A 14,458-nucleotide genomic window follows, 5' to 3' on the forward strand; every position below is an offset into this window, starting at 1 on the left:
TGAAGCTGATTGATGGTCATAATAAGTACCACAGCGGCAATCGCTGCTCCCCGCCTTGGTTATCGACACGGCAGAGCCCCAGGTACCTCCGACACACTGTACAGGTTTGATCAGCCTTAATTCCTGGTCTTAGGTGTCTCACTTTCCAAGGCTCATGAAAGTAACAGTCCTTATAGGTCAACGGTACTTCCCTCCTTGCAAACCTCTCTAGTCTCGCTGCCTTTCTCCTTGTATTAAACTGCCTTTGTGGAACTGCTGTTTCCTCATGTGTCTCGCCTCTCTCAGAGTGTGCTTTCGTGCTCCGCCTTTTATCTGTGTGGGGAAGTGTGATGGAAGTCAGGTGTGTGTAATCGTCCATAATTGCCTGACCTTGCTTGACTGTTGTGTTGTGACATGTCAGGTATACAGCTCTGGTATAAGTCCGTTGTCGCTCACGGTGAACTGTCTGTAAGAAGGCGTTTGTGTCGGGGAAAGGGAGCAGGGGATTGAGTTCATAGCTATCCTACCTAGTAGGATGGGAAAAAGGTGTTACATGGAAGGGGATACTGTGTCTCACCCTCTGGTGTCCCACTTACACTACCCGAAGACCCCTCATCCAGGTGATCCTCCCGGACTGGTCCACATCATGAACTGGATCCAAAAGGAATGGGCGTGTCCTGGCACCTGGATGACAGATCCCTGGGGACTAGCGGGTGAGACACATACAGGTTTCTCACAGCGGACAAAGGAATGAAATACCTAGGGAAAAACCTCAATCAAGCTATAATGGGTATGGTGAGGGATAACACGGAAACAATGTGTGTTTGGAGATGTCCCGCTGGAAGGCGCTCTTAACTTATCTATATGGGGTAGAAGGCAAATTGTAAAAATGACACTGATAGCAAAGTTGAACTATGCTTTCACTATGTTGCCCCTAGAAGTACCACCTCGACTCATGTAGAAAATTACGGGAATCAAGGATTTTATGTGGGGGAGCATGAGGCCCAGACTTAAACTGGAGAAGTTGTGTTTAGTTTAATGTATTCATTTATAAAGTGCACCAAACCCTCAGGTATCTAGGCGCATAGGTTACAGAAACATTCAAATCGTTAACAACGGTGCAGGCATTGCAAGTGGGTACAGAGATGATATATACAATATGTACAAAAAAGGCACAGTGATGCAGATCAATATACACATATATAAGCAGTGATACAAACAAATATAATAAAACAGCAAATAATAACAATGATACAGTACAGATAGGTAACGTATTATTGGAGGCCGAGAATAAGGCACAAATGCGGATATGTACAGGAGAGATCATAGTAGTATCCCTGGGTGTACTTTATGTCTGCTCGTGAGTGAGAAGCCAGTTTTTTTTATCTACTTTCTGAAAAAGAAGGAGGGTACGTCCCCTAGGTGCGTAGGTAATGAGTTCCAGAGTTTAGGGGCTATTACAGGGAAGCTGCTGCCCCCTGATTTTTGGAGGTTGAATCTTGGGACTCGTAGACAATTCTGATGGGATGCACGAGTGGGGCAGGCAGAGATGTTTTTGGAGATTTTGCATGTCAGATATTTGGGAGCTAGGTTAGCCATTTATGTGTAAGACCTAGTATTTTACAGGAGATTCTTCTCTTGATGGACAGCCATTGCAAGTTACACCTGGTGGCTTAGATATGGTGCGATCTAGGGATGTTGAGGGCCGATCGGAGAGCGTTATTTTGAAGAGTTTGCAGTTCAGTTTGATTCTTTTTGGAGGTTCCTAGATAAAGTGTGTTACAATAATCAAGTTTAGCGAGGATGAGAGCTCTAGCCAGAGTCAGGCAATTGGCAGATGTCAAAAAAGGTCTACATGAGTGTTAGACAGAAACCTGTGCAGCTCCCTCTGGGACCACTGCAAAAGATTTAAGACTACAGGTGTTTGGCAGTAAACTCTCTTGGTAGCAGTCTGTACCACCCAGGTTTACCTGGTAGCTGTGGCTGAGCAGTCAGACTTCCCTCAAGAAGAGTTAGGCAGTATACAGAGCATACATAATAGGTACAGAGGCACAACAGTACAAGCAAACACTGACCAGAGCTAGGTGTGAAAGTATATAATTATTTATTTAAAAGACACACTCATAAATTACACTAGCACAGAAAAGGTAAGTAAGTCAAAACACAGTCACTATTACTCATATGTACATCCCTAGTTATTGGTTGGACAAGTCTAAGTTAACACCACTTATTTCCAAACAGAGGTGAGCGCTTAACGTTAGATGGCACTCCAACAAGTTAGTTAAAAGGGAGGGAAAAGGCAAAGGAAGTGAAAACAGCTAGGTAGAACACTTTTCAGAGATTCACAGTGAGTGTAGAAAGGCAGTCTATTGTGGAACAAGGAAGTTCGGTTGCCAGGCCCACTCTAGGGAAAGCCAGGCAAAAAGATGCCCAAGATCACACAATGTCACAAGTCTTTACATGTGAGTAGAAAAGGTTTTTCCCAGTTAAGAAAAGTTTAGTTAGGGTGCCCAGGCTTACCCAGGGTCGAGAGCCGGGGGCTAAATCTACCCCGTACAATCGGTGGCAAGGGAAGCCGGGCGGAACACAGTACCTTTTAAAATGGAAAGGATCCTCCAGCGGGGGCAGTTGTTCCTGGTAGTGGGTGCAAGTCGCGGCGTCGTCCAGAGGAGGAGAAGATCTCGTCGTGGCGGAAAGCTGAAGGTCGTTGCACTACCAGGGAAGAAACCAGCCGTGGAGTTTTTCCGGTTAAAAGGATGTTACCCCTCTTTCGCGGTTGAGGTAAAAAGTGGTATCCCGGTTGCCGGGGTGCTTGGCACAGGCAAGGCGGCCACAAGGTACTTCAGGGCGGCGAGAAGAAGGCAGAAACTGGTTGTCCCCACCAGTCAAGGGAAGAAGACTCTCCGGCGGGAGATTGTTAGGGAGAATTCTCTGTTTAGGCTGAATTTCCCTACCTAGTGAGTCCCCCAGCAGCTTTGCTGGATTTCTGGGGTTTCTTTTTTCTCCTGCCAAGAGTGAGACTCTTTAACCCTCACTCTTGGACATGTTGAAGTGTGTTTTCTTGGTTAAACCTTGTGTTGAATGGGCTATGGGGTCTTTTACTCCATAGGGCTTCATGTATTTTTGTGATATGGGTTACACAGCACCCTCTGTGCCGTGACCCAGGGGTGTCCTAGGGACTCCCCAACATAGACTCCATACCCTGGGACTGACTACTGTCTCCCAGGGCATGTAAAGTCACCAAAGACTTTGCTAGTCTTGAATCCTGAACAGAACCAGTACAAACCATCATATTGTGGACGTACTGGCTGGGGCAATTCGATTGCCCCAGGGTCTGTTAGTCGAGGGGGCACGTCTCCGTCCCCCCTGATCGAGTTTTGGCTGGTGGCAGTGGAAACTACTTTTTATATTCGACCGCGAATATTTCCCTATGGGATTTCCCATTGTTTTAGGCTAACACATTTAATTATTTATTTACGGTAGCCTTAAACATACCGCCGGTTTATATATTTATTATTATAACTCCGGTTGGTACTTTTTGCCAAAACTTGATTCTAAAATGGCGTTGGCGTTCGCCTCTGTAACTCTGACCCAAAGTGGAGCCCTTTGTTCCACTTTTGGCAGGCTTCTCCACAGAAGCCCTCCAAAGTGGTGCCACTCTGTCTGGGGTACTTAGGAGGGGTGGAGGGGGATTTAGGCACCCTGGACTGAGTTACCTTGGTAACTCAAGTCGCACTCCGTCCTGATTGGCCCAAGTGGTGAGCCGGCCGGCTCACCACTTAGCATGTTTGAGTGACAGCTAGGCTGAGTGAATGGGGGTTTGCTGCATAAAAGCAGGGCTTTGGGGACTGGAACTTCAGAAGTCGCCACAGGACCAAGAATCCGACGAGGGAAGAGCTGAGCCGACCTGCTTCGACGACACCACCCGGTGGAGCCCTGCTGAACCGTCTCACCACTTTTTCCGACGACCGAGGAGAACTCTTAACGGAGTGGCTCCTTCCCTTGACTGGTGGGGACAACCAGTTTTTCACCTTCTTTTCGCTTCTCGAGGTATCTCGTGGCCGCCTTGCCCGTGCCAAGCACCCCGGCAACCGGAATACCACACTTTTACCCCTAACCGCGAAAGTCAGTACAACCCTTTAACCGGAGGACTCCGCGGCTGGTTTCTTCCCGGGCAGTGCAACGACCTTCTTCTTCTGCTCTTCAGCGAGAACTTCTTCTCCCCTGACCGACGTCAAGCCTTGCTGCCACTGCCTGGAACAACTGCCACCGCTGGAGGATCCTTTCCGCTTAAGGTACCGTGTTCCGCCTGGCTTCCCTTGCCACCGACTGTACGGGGTAGATTTAGCCCCCGGCTTTCGACCCTGGGAGTGCCTGGGACACCCTGGCTAAACTTTCTAAGCCACTCTAAACTCTTTCTAACTCTTTGCAAGACTTTGAATCCCTAATACCAGTGTGATCTTGGGCACATTTTCGCTCCGGCTACTCTAAGAGTGGGCCCTGCCTAGTGACTTTTGCTCACCTGTGACTTTGTGCTTCTTTGAGCCTATTGCAAGTGTTCTGGACCTTAGAGTGGTGTGTTTAACCCATTTCTGTTTCTTTTTACCCCTTTCTTGAACCTACTAGAGTGTCATCTAACGTTAAGCGCTCACCTCTGTTTTAATTATGTGGTGTTAACTTAGAGTTGTCTAGATAGGAGTAAGGGTTGAAACTGCTTTCATTATAACTGTGTTTGAAGTGTTTTTACTATATTTTGCTAGAGTGATTTCAACTTATGTGTGTTTAATAAATAGATAACTATATACTTTTGAAACCAAGCTCTGGTCAGTGTTTGCTTGTGCTATTGTATTTGAGTACCCATTGTGTATACTTTACATACTGCCTAACTCTTCTTGAGGGAGGTCTGACTGCTCAGCCACAGCTACCAGGTAAATCTGGGTGGTGCGGACTGCTACCAAGTGGGTTTACTGCTATACCTGTAGTCTTAAATCTTTTGCAGTGTTCCCCAAGGGAACTGCACAGGTTTCTGCCTAACCGAGATCTCCTCTGTCGTCGGGAAAAGTGGTGAGACGGTTCCGCAGGGCTCCACCGGTGGTGTCATCTTGGCAGGTCGGCTCGGCTTCTCCCTCTTCGGCTTCTTAGGTCCTGTGGCGACTTCTCCAGAACCAGTCCCAAAGACCCTGCTTTTATGCAGCAAACCCCCATTCATACAGCCTAGCTGTCACTCAAACATGCTAAGTGGTGAGCGGGGTGGCTCATCACTTGGGCCAATCACACCAGAGTGCGACATGAGTTGGCAAGGCAACTCAGTCCAGGGTGCCTAAACCCCCTCCCACACCCCTTGTGGTACCCAGACAGAATGGCACCACTTTGGAGGGCTTCTGTGCAGAAGCCCGCCAAAAGTGGAACAAAGGCTCGACTCGGGTTCAGGGTTACTGAAGTGAACCTAGACGCCATTTTGGCGGCGAGTCCTGGCAAAAAATCCCAACCGGTGAATTTATATTAAATAAATAAACCGGCGGTATCTTTAACATTGCACCAAAAAGTGGTGCATTAAAATCAATGGGAAATCCCATTGGGAAATATTCCGGTGGAATATTTCCGTGGTATCCACTGCCACCAGCCAGAAACTCTGCGAGGGGGCCTGGGACAGTATCCCCTCGACAACGAACCCAGGGGCAATCTAATTGCCCCTACCAGTACTTCCACAGTATGATGGTTTGTACTGGTTAAGTTCCTAAATTAAGACTAGTAAAGTCAATGGGGACTTTACAGACCCAGGGAGACAGTAGTCAGTCCCAGGGTGTGGAGTCTATGTTTGGGGGTCCCAATGACACCCCTATGTTACTGCACTGAGGGTGCTGTGTAACACATTCAAAAACCAATGATAGCCTATGGGGAAAAGAAATACCCCATAGCCCATAAGCGCATAGCAAGTCACAGAAACACTCAAGTCATGCCCAAGAGTGAGGGTAAAAGAGTCTCACTCTTGGCAGGAGAAAAAAATAAACCCCAAAAATCCAGCAAAGCTGCTGGGGGACTCAATAGGTTGGGAAATTCAGCCTAAACAGAGAATTCTCCCTAACAATGAGTTTATTAATTTACACATGTAGGCGGTGGCCGATGCAGTTGCGTTAACCTGTCCATTCAATGTTAAGGAGTCCAGGTAGCAACCCAAGGTTTTGACTTCTTTGGAAACCTGTATGATATTACCGTCAAGGTTGAAGGCTTTGAAGTTGTTGTCCAATTTATTGAGTTTAGTTTGGGAGCCAATGAGGAGCAATTCCGTCTGGTCATCATTAAGGCAGAGGCCATGTGTGGCCATCCATGACTGGATGACGAGATAGATTTTGTTCAGCAGTTTAGAGTCCTGGTCATAGTTCCCAGTGATGGGAATAAGTATTTGGGTGTCATCTGGGTAATTATTGTAGGTGACACCCAAATGGGCAAGGTTGTCAAACAAGGGCTTAGTAAATATATTATAAAGCGTTGGTGATCCACAGGACCCTTGTGGAACTCCACAGGTCACCTCGGCTGGGTCTGCAGATGCGTTAGGTGAAAAGACCCTCATTGTCCTCTGATACAGGAATGATTGGATCCAGGAAATGGCATTGTGGGAGAAATGGGCAGCTGTTGACAAGTGAGTGCAAAGTACATCATGGTTGACCAGGTCGAAAGCGGCCGATAAGTCTAGTAGTAACACGATGGATAGGTTGCCTTTAACGATTTGTTCATCCATTTGTGTGTCAAGGTCTATTAAGGCCGTTTCTGTCCCATGTCTGGGCCTGAGCCCCGATTGCCATAGGCCAAGCAGGTTATGACTTTCTAAGTGAGCCTGGATCTGAAGAAATGCGACCAGTCAAGAATTTGCAGCAAGAAGGGCACCGTTGTGATGGGGCGGTAGTTAGTGGGTATGTTTTGGTCAAGGGTGCGTTTTTTCAGTAGAGTACCCAGGCTTCCTTGAGGTTGGTTGGGACAGTGCAGGTTCTGAGGGAGTTGTTTATGAAGGAAGTTATAAACGGGGCTAGGTCTTTAGCTGCTTCTTGAATGATATTAGGTGGGCAGATGTCTCCTTTGCATATGGATAGTTTGAGACTGGTAATTAGCTTTTCGACCTCCGAGATCGAGAGTGATGTGAATTTGAATTGGTTGCCGGGTACAGCCATGATGGGCTTAATTTTGTTGGGGAGGGGTTATGAAGAGATGCTCAGTTATTTTGTTTCTATTGGTTTGGAGCATTGATCTCTTGTTGATGACAGCATTTTGGATTTCAGCGCACCATGATTTGTCTTTAGAGCTGGTTTGAATGGGTGGAACAGGTGATTTAAGGTCTCTAAGAATGGTGAAAAGTTCCATGGAGCTAGATTTAGCGTTATAGATTCTGTAGTTAAATGTCTCCATTTTGGCTTGGAAGATGGCTATTTTGTATTCACTAGAAATTATTTGGAAAGCGACTGTTAGAAGTTGTGGGATGGTTTTTCCAGGCACTTTCTGCTCGTCTTTGAGTATCACATAGTGAAGTTAGGTTAAGGGTGAACCACGAATTGAGATGAGCCCGGGGTTTGGCTTTGCACATCTTCAGTGGTGCTATTGTGTCGATGGCGTGTTTTAGAGTTGAATTGTATAATTCAACTAGAGAAGATGGGTCGGCATTAGCATTAGTGAAGTTCAGGATGGGTTTTATTAGGGGTAGTACTTTTTCTAATGGGATATCTTTGATGTTTCTGGAAAGCGTGAGTGGTGCCAGTGTTCTGGTGAGGTTAGAAGGTGTGCTAGCCTGGTGGTTGAATGGGACAATATGATGGTCAGACCAAGCACAAGGTGTGTTTGTGAGTATCGAGGTCTGGCAATTCAGGTCCGCAATCCAATCAAGAATTCTACCTTTGTTGTGTGTAGGCATAGTATTTGTGTGAGATTGAGTTGGCTACTAATGAAGCAGCTGTGTCGGTGGCGTCATGGAGGCCTAGGTTGAAGTCGCCCAGTAGTAATAGTATTTGAGAACTGGGTTTAGTATCGGCGAACAGGAGTAATGAGATGTCCTCGTCAAATATGGATAATAGGCTTGGTGGTCTGTACATCAAATGGAGTTTTAGCGTACTTGTGGCAGAGACGGCGAGTTTCATGGAGAGAAGTTCAGCAGAGGGGAAATGTTGCTTAGGTAGGGCTCTGAGGTTAAGGTGATTCTTGGAGATAATGGCCACTCTTCTCCTTTGGCAGATTCTCTGTCTAGTCTAGTAATAGAATAGTTGTCAGGGATAGCTAAGGAGTGAGAGGGACCAGAGGCAGCATGTAGCCAGGTCTCTGTAATGGCTAGCAGGTCTAGGTCATTGGATGTGATGAGATCAGCAATGTCCAGGGCATGTGCCATTAAGGACCTTGCATTTATGAGAGCTCCCTTGATGGGGGGCGGGGAGGGGAGAGTTTTCACTTTGCTGGAAGATGCTGTAGAATTGATACGGTTGGTGGTGTCGGATATCGGTAGGGCGCAGGGTGATTTGGCTACTTTGATCTTCTTGCAGATGGGTTTAGTGTGTGCCATATATCTTGGTGATAGGGGTGGTGGCTGAGTTTGCAGCAGTCTAGCACCTAGTCTAAGTTATCAAATTGTTGTACTGCAAGGATTGTTGGGTGCCAATCGTGTGGCGTGTGTCTGTGTCCATTGGAGGAGGCTGCATGTAATATTTGTGGTGGATACCCAAGCATTGGGGGAGGGGAGGTGGGCATCTGGCCATGGTGGCAGGGATGTAGTAGGGGCTATAGTATCATGGTGTGGTAGTGTGGTGGACATCCTGAGGGACAGGCTCCACTTGCTAGGTGGAAGGGTGCCAAAGTATGTCGGCTGCATAGTTATGCACTTCTTCACTCTGCAAAAGGTGCTAAGGTCATGGGTGAGCAGCATGATGTATAGTAAGGCTGTACTGATTAAAATATGCAAAAGGATGGGTAAGGTCTTCCTTACAAACATGGCTATTGAACAAAGTGTATGCATACAAGGCACAATGAGCTACAGTAGGCAGATACCGGCCACAATGGCTATAGCATATGTGTGCAACAAAGGTATAAGGCATTAATTAGCATATATGATCTATTGGCAAGTGACAATCAAGATATAATTACAGTCTATAGGCAAACTGACAGGTTGTGACAAGTTAAGCTGGACATTGACTGAACTGGGCAGATTTGCAGTGCAGACGCTTAGGTCAACTTTAGGCAGTGGATAATAGACAATGCTACGGAGTGTCAAAAGTGCAGTATATGCAACTTAATATAAACATCGCTGGGCAGAGGTGTCTCATGGACTCCTCCACTGGATATACTAGGGTATCTGTCACAAGAATGTTGCCTTAGGTCCCAACAGGTGAAATGGCTCAACATGGCATTGCTAGTAGCTAAGCAAGGCATAGTGAGGCTGTAGGGCGTAACAGCTAAGCCGACAGCAGAGGCCTAGAAGGGGAAGATGTTGAAGATTGCAGCGTATGAGAGGTTAATATATAGGATGCAGGACAGAGAAGCAGAGTTTATGTGCATTTGGGGTAATTACTTGAGGCCGGGTGCAGAGATAAATTATGGGATGCATCAAGGTGCCAAAGGATCTCCATCTTCTAAAGGGTTCAGGGGAGCTGTAGGAATTTCCCGCTGGACTCCAGTTAGTAAGAACTATAGCGTGAAGGACTGTTCGGAGGTGATCAAGGAAACCGCTTCTGGGTATAGGTGGTTGGTCGGGTTGAGTCTAGCTCTGTGTTCATTAGTTTTGTTTCACGTCTTTTTATGATCTAGTTATGATCTGGTTTGTTCACTTGTATCTGGGTCACTGATCGGATTTCGGTAAGGAAGATGCAAAGTAGGAGTTTGTGGCGAGACGTCTAAAATCCAGGGTAGGAGGGATGGAGGGAGGGAATGGGTACAGCACTTACTAACAAGAGTGACAATGCTGATGGTATATGCCGCGCAGACCTGGTTGAACAACGCATGTATTGGATTCATTACATAGACCAGTTGCTACCATAAGTAGTTGGATGTGGTTGGTATGAAAATGTTTATATGACAATTTGTTTGTCTGAACATCCAATACAAAATATGATAAAAAAAAAAGTCAGAGAAACATGACAATAGCTATTGGAATACTCCTACTCGTCTCAGTCAAGTTAAAGAAAATCTAACCAAAGAAGAAAGCAAAGTCAAAAGAGAAAAGCCTGAGGATAAGGCTCAATCAAGAGATATATATATATATATATGTATATATATATATATATATATAAGGAAGAGAACAAAGATTGTGAAGTATACAGAAAGGAAGAGAATCTCAAGCGAGAGAGTCATAAATATAAATATTGGATAACTTTACCATAGGAAAAGAGCAGAATAACTTTGTAGAAAGGGTATAGGAACGAGTAATAAATCCATCGAAAACCTTTAACAAGCGAGAGAAGAAACAAAAGCAGAATAAAGTACTGAGAGAACTGCATTAACTGATCAAAGAAGTCACAAGAGACTATTTGAAAATCAGCTATCTAAGAGAAGTGCGGAAGCAGCATAATCCCAGCTAGGAGAAGGGAGATATTCTCCTGTCTTTAGTTGTTAAGGTAGTGGTAGGGTCAGTTAGGGTTAGTTCAGACAATGGACAGGTTCTTTTAAGAAATTCACTGACTGACGAATACCTTAGCTAGTTTTGTTAGGTAGGGACGCCTTGTGGCATAGGGAGAGAGAGGCATTATTCTTTTCTTTAATAAATAGAAACGTCAAATGTCTTATCCGTGCCCACATCCTCCTGACCTGCCACAGGTGTCAATGCGAGCAGAAGCTTGCTCTCGCCCACTCAATTTTCCTTCCTACAATTGTCTGGATCAGTTTGACTATGTGAGGTTGTGTATACTTTAGGGTAGCAGTTTCTATAATGTTTATATTCCCTTAAAGAGACAGGACCACTTTTCTTTAGCATGTGGCAATGCTCTGCCATTTGTGGGCAGTCTGAGACATCCCATACCCTCCGCTCCTGTGCCTCTCACAGCGCCCAGCATCATATCACAACCACACCACCCCCCTAAAGGGTTTGGAAGAGGATTGTCACAGCAAATACATGCCTTTGGCTTGCCATTGCAGTGCAGACTAATGCATTGGGGTCCAGTGTTTACTGAGGCTGTCTGAACCCTGCTTTATTTTGAGACATTGAGCAGACTGTAATATCAAAGTGCTTGTTAGTGGCAGATCAGCATGGTCAAAAACATACAAATAATCATATATAATAACATACTTACATTAACGATAGAAACACTAATAAAATAAATCATGCAAATTAAAAGAATGCTCACCCTTTTGAGATGAATCGTTTTAATTGTCACAGCACATTCTGATAGAGCCTGGGGGAAGAAGAAAAATGAGTGAATTGCAAGTTAGCCTTTTTTGCGCAACTGAAAGAATATAGTTATTTACATGTTGTCTTATGATAAAGACATTATGGAAACTGTAAGAACCTTACTCTTTCCAAAATTCAAACTTTCAAGCATGTAATGCATCAAAAGGCCAGAAAGGCTCAAGGATTAGGAGTCTGGGCAAAATGTTGTGAAATAATGTTAATCTGGATTTCTAGAATCTGGCCCGGTGGACAGATTTCAAGAGGCCAACCTAGTTATAGTGAATAGGGAACTCGGAGGTTAGCCAAAACCCAACCCAATCAAGGTAGCAATGGAGAGCAGTCAAGGCTTTTTCTCAGGAGAGCGTGAGTGTGAGTGTGGTCAACGACCCTCTATGAATCCAAACAATAATCCAATTTAGACAGTCAAGTATAAAAATATAGTTATTTATAACTGAACTCACTGAAAAATGAAGCCAACGGGTAGTTTTGCAGAACACTGTGATACAAATATATACAATCACCATAGGTTCAAATATACATCGGATAATCCGCAGAGCAGGTACGTATTTCAGATGCAGTTAATAATGGAACCAGATCACAAGACAGTAACCTGATTTAAGAAGTCCAAACCCTCAGATAAATGGAGCCTTGTGGACAAAAGGTAGAGGAGCCAAACAATGTTTCTCACCAGAATGAGTGCTCTGCAGAGAGGATTCAATGGACTTGTGGTGGTGATCGTTTCAAGCTACTGTCACTACTTTCAGCTGAAACACCTTCGTCGCGTTCTTCCTTACAACCCAGCACATTTCCACACCCCTGTGGTGTCTGCTCTCATCACCTCCTCGTTCGACTACTGTAATTCTTTATTTCTTGCCCAAACTGCTTATTTTCTATAGCGATTTCAGGTCCTCCAGAATTCTGCTGCATGCCTGGCCACCTCCACCCCCCATTGCTCTAATCTCTCTCCAATTCTCCAGATACTTCATTGGCTCCCAGTAGCCAAACGCAGCCGTTTCAAAGCTCTTCATTTGATACACTGTGCCGTTTAGGGTCCAGGAGCTGAATCTTTACATGCCAAATTTCTGCCATATGCCCCGGGCCGGGTTCTGCGTTCTGCCAATGCTTTCCCACCCCGATGGACAAATATAGTCAGATTGGGGGCCGCTCCTTCTCAGTGGTAGCCGCAGGCCTTTGGAATTCCCTATGCCCCCCCTCAGAGCCACGGTCACCCATCTGGCTTCCGATAAAGGCCCTGAAAACCTATCTCTTTTAAATTTCCTCTGTTCACCGTCCTGCGAGGACGGCCAAGATGCCTTTGGGCAAATGTGGTGCTTAATAAATTCCCCCACAATACAATACAAACGATTTCAAAGTTCTACAACAATTTTACCAAAGGTAAGTGTTAGGTAGAATTTCCTTTTTTGTGTATAATTCTCCTCACATGAGACCCCCAGCACTTTTTTGCTGGACTCTTGGATTTTTATCAGTTCTCCCGAGTGAGTGGGAACCTTTTTCCACACTCACTCATTCTTTTACTCTACCTTTGGGAACCTTTTTCAACCCTTTTTGTTGTATCTTTTTGGAGTCGTGTTTTCTTCCAATTTTTAAGGCATCTGCAATTTATTATTGCAACACACAGCACTTTCTGTGCAGTGTTGCTGGGAGCTCCTTAAGCTGCCCTTTTTCTTTTCCTTGTGATAACAAACGTTACCAAGGACAGGGGGATACTTTTTATCCTACCTGACTTTTACTTTGTGGGACCAGCACACCCCACTTTATGCAGAGTGCTGGGGGGACACAATATATCCGTTATCCCACTTCACCTACAACTTTCTAGTTACAGTGACAAGTTTATCTGAGTGGCTGGTGCAGTGGATGACTATCTACCAATTTTGTGAAAATTACATCGCAGGCTGCATTCACAACTGCGGTAAGGGACACATGGGGCATCATTGACCCAAAATGGTGCTTGTTTTTTTTTTTTTGCAAACTCATGACGAATTGTCCTTTTCTTGAGGCTCCTTCTGCCGACCTGGGTGTGGGAAGTCCTGCTCACTCTGGTCTTTGACGGGCTCCCATGGGGAAGTCCGCCCAGAGCGCCAGTGTGTCTAGGAGGACAGGAAGCTGGGATGACACCGAAAATCCTCAGGTCATTGTCCTCACGTGTGCCTACTTAGATCCAGTTCTGACTGGGTCCCGGGCTGTCCCCTTGGGACCCAAATTTTGAATGTAGGATGCATGTTGATTGGCTGGGTACCTGTATATCAGTCAGGGGTTTTGATGCAGAAGCGAGAGTTGGCCACAGGACGATCCATTCCGAAAAAGAAAGATGCCTGCAGCCACCTCCAGTGACCGCCAGAGCCAACTGAGTAAACGTTGCAGCTATTCTCTCTTCTTTGCGACAGGGATAATCCAGACCAGACTACTTCCTCCCATGGACAGGTGGGCATAACCAGTCTTGAGACCAGCTACAGTTTGAGCCATCCCACGACGAGCAGCAACCTTCCAGGCCTGCAATCTCCGATTACCCTGGGACCTCTGGCACTGCTGTGGTGCATTCTCTTTTCAAGCGCGGTACTGGCTGCAAACTTGTGGGCATCTGTCTGGGCCTACAGAGACTCCACCCCGATTACAGAAGTCCCCTTACCTGAGTCGTGAACAAGTTACAGGAAGAAGGTCTCCAGGGTGACAACCATCACTACAACGAAGCCTGTGTCGAACCTCCAAAACATGGTGCCGCAAAGATCGTCTGCTGGGCATCTCTGTTACAGAGTCCGACCGTCAGCTCCTGCCAAAAGTTCTTCCTTCAGCCGCCACAACCAGAGACCCGAACCGGAGCTGCTGTCACCTTGCCTTGGGGATCCACTGCTGACATTGTTCTGCTTCACTGAATAAGGTACTGTCCCCTCTCTCAGGTACTTACCTACTCCTGAGCTTCTTGAGTCACGTTGGGGTGGACAACCAAACCGTGTTCTCCAAGGCCTCAGGACATCCATGCTTGAGGCTAAAATCCTTCATGTGGCCAATGTTGGGAAGGGAGCGAACCCATCCCACCCCCCCGGCACTTTAAGGTGAGGTGAGCCCCATTGAAAGAACTATAGCAGACCAGGAGGGGCGTCCTAAAGG

The 14,458-nt window shown here is 46.0% G+C and overlaps 1 protein-coding gene across 5 annotated transcripts in view; it reads right to left on the bottom strand.

Moving 5' to 3' along the window:
- XPOT (exportin for tRNA) overlaps positions 1–14,458 on the bottom strand; it is a 1,180,573-nt gene that overhangs the window by 137,398 nt on the left and 1,028,717 nt on the right. For all 5 annotated transcript variants that reach the window (XM_069629779.1, XM_069629778.1, XM_069629776.1 and 2 more), the window contains one exon: positions 11,289–11,336. In XM_069629779.1, the coding sequence (XP_069485880.1) occupies positions 11,289–11,336 (48 nt within the window). The remainder of the gene's footprint in view (positions 1–11,288; positions 11,337–14,458) is intronic.

Source organism: Ambystoma mexicanum, chromosome 12 (assembly GCF_040938575.1).
Source record: "Ambystoma mexicanum isolate Mex_15411 chromosome 12, UKY_AmexF1_1, whole genome shotgun sequence".
In the NCBI taxonomy this organism is placed as follows: domain Eukaryota; kingdom Metazoa; phylum Chordata; class Amphibia; order Caudata; family Ambystomatidae; genus Ambystoma; species Ambystoma mexicanum.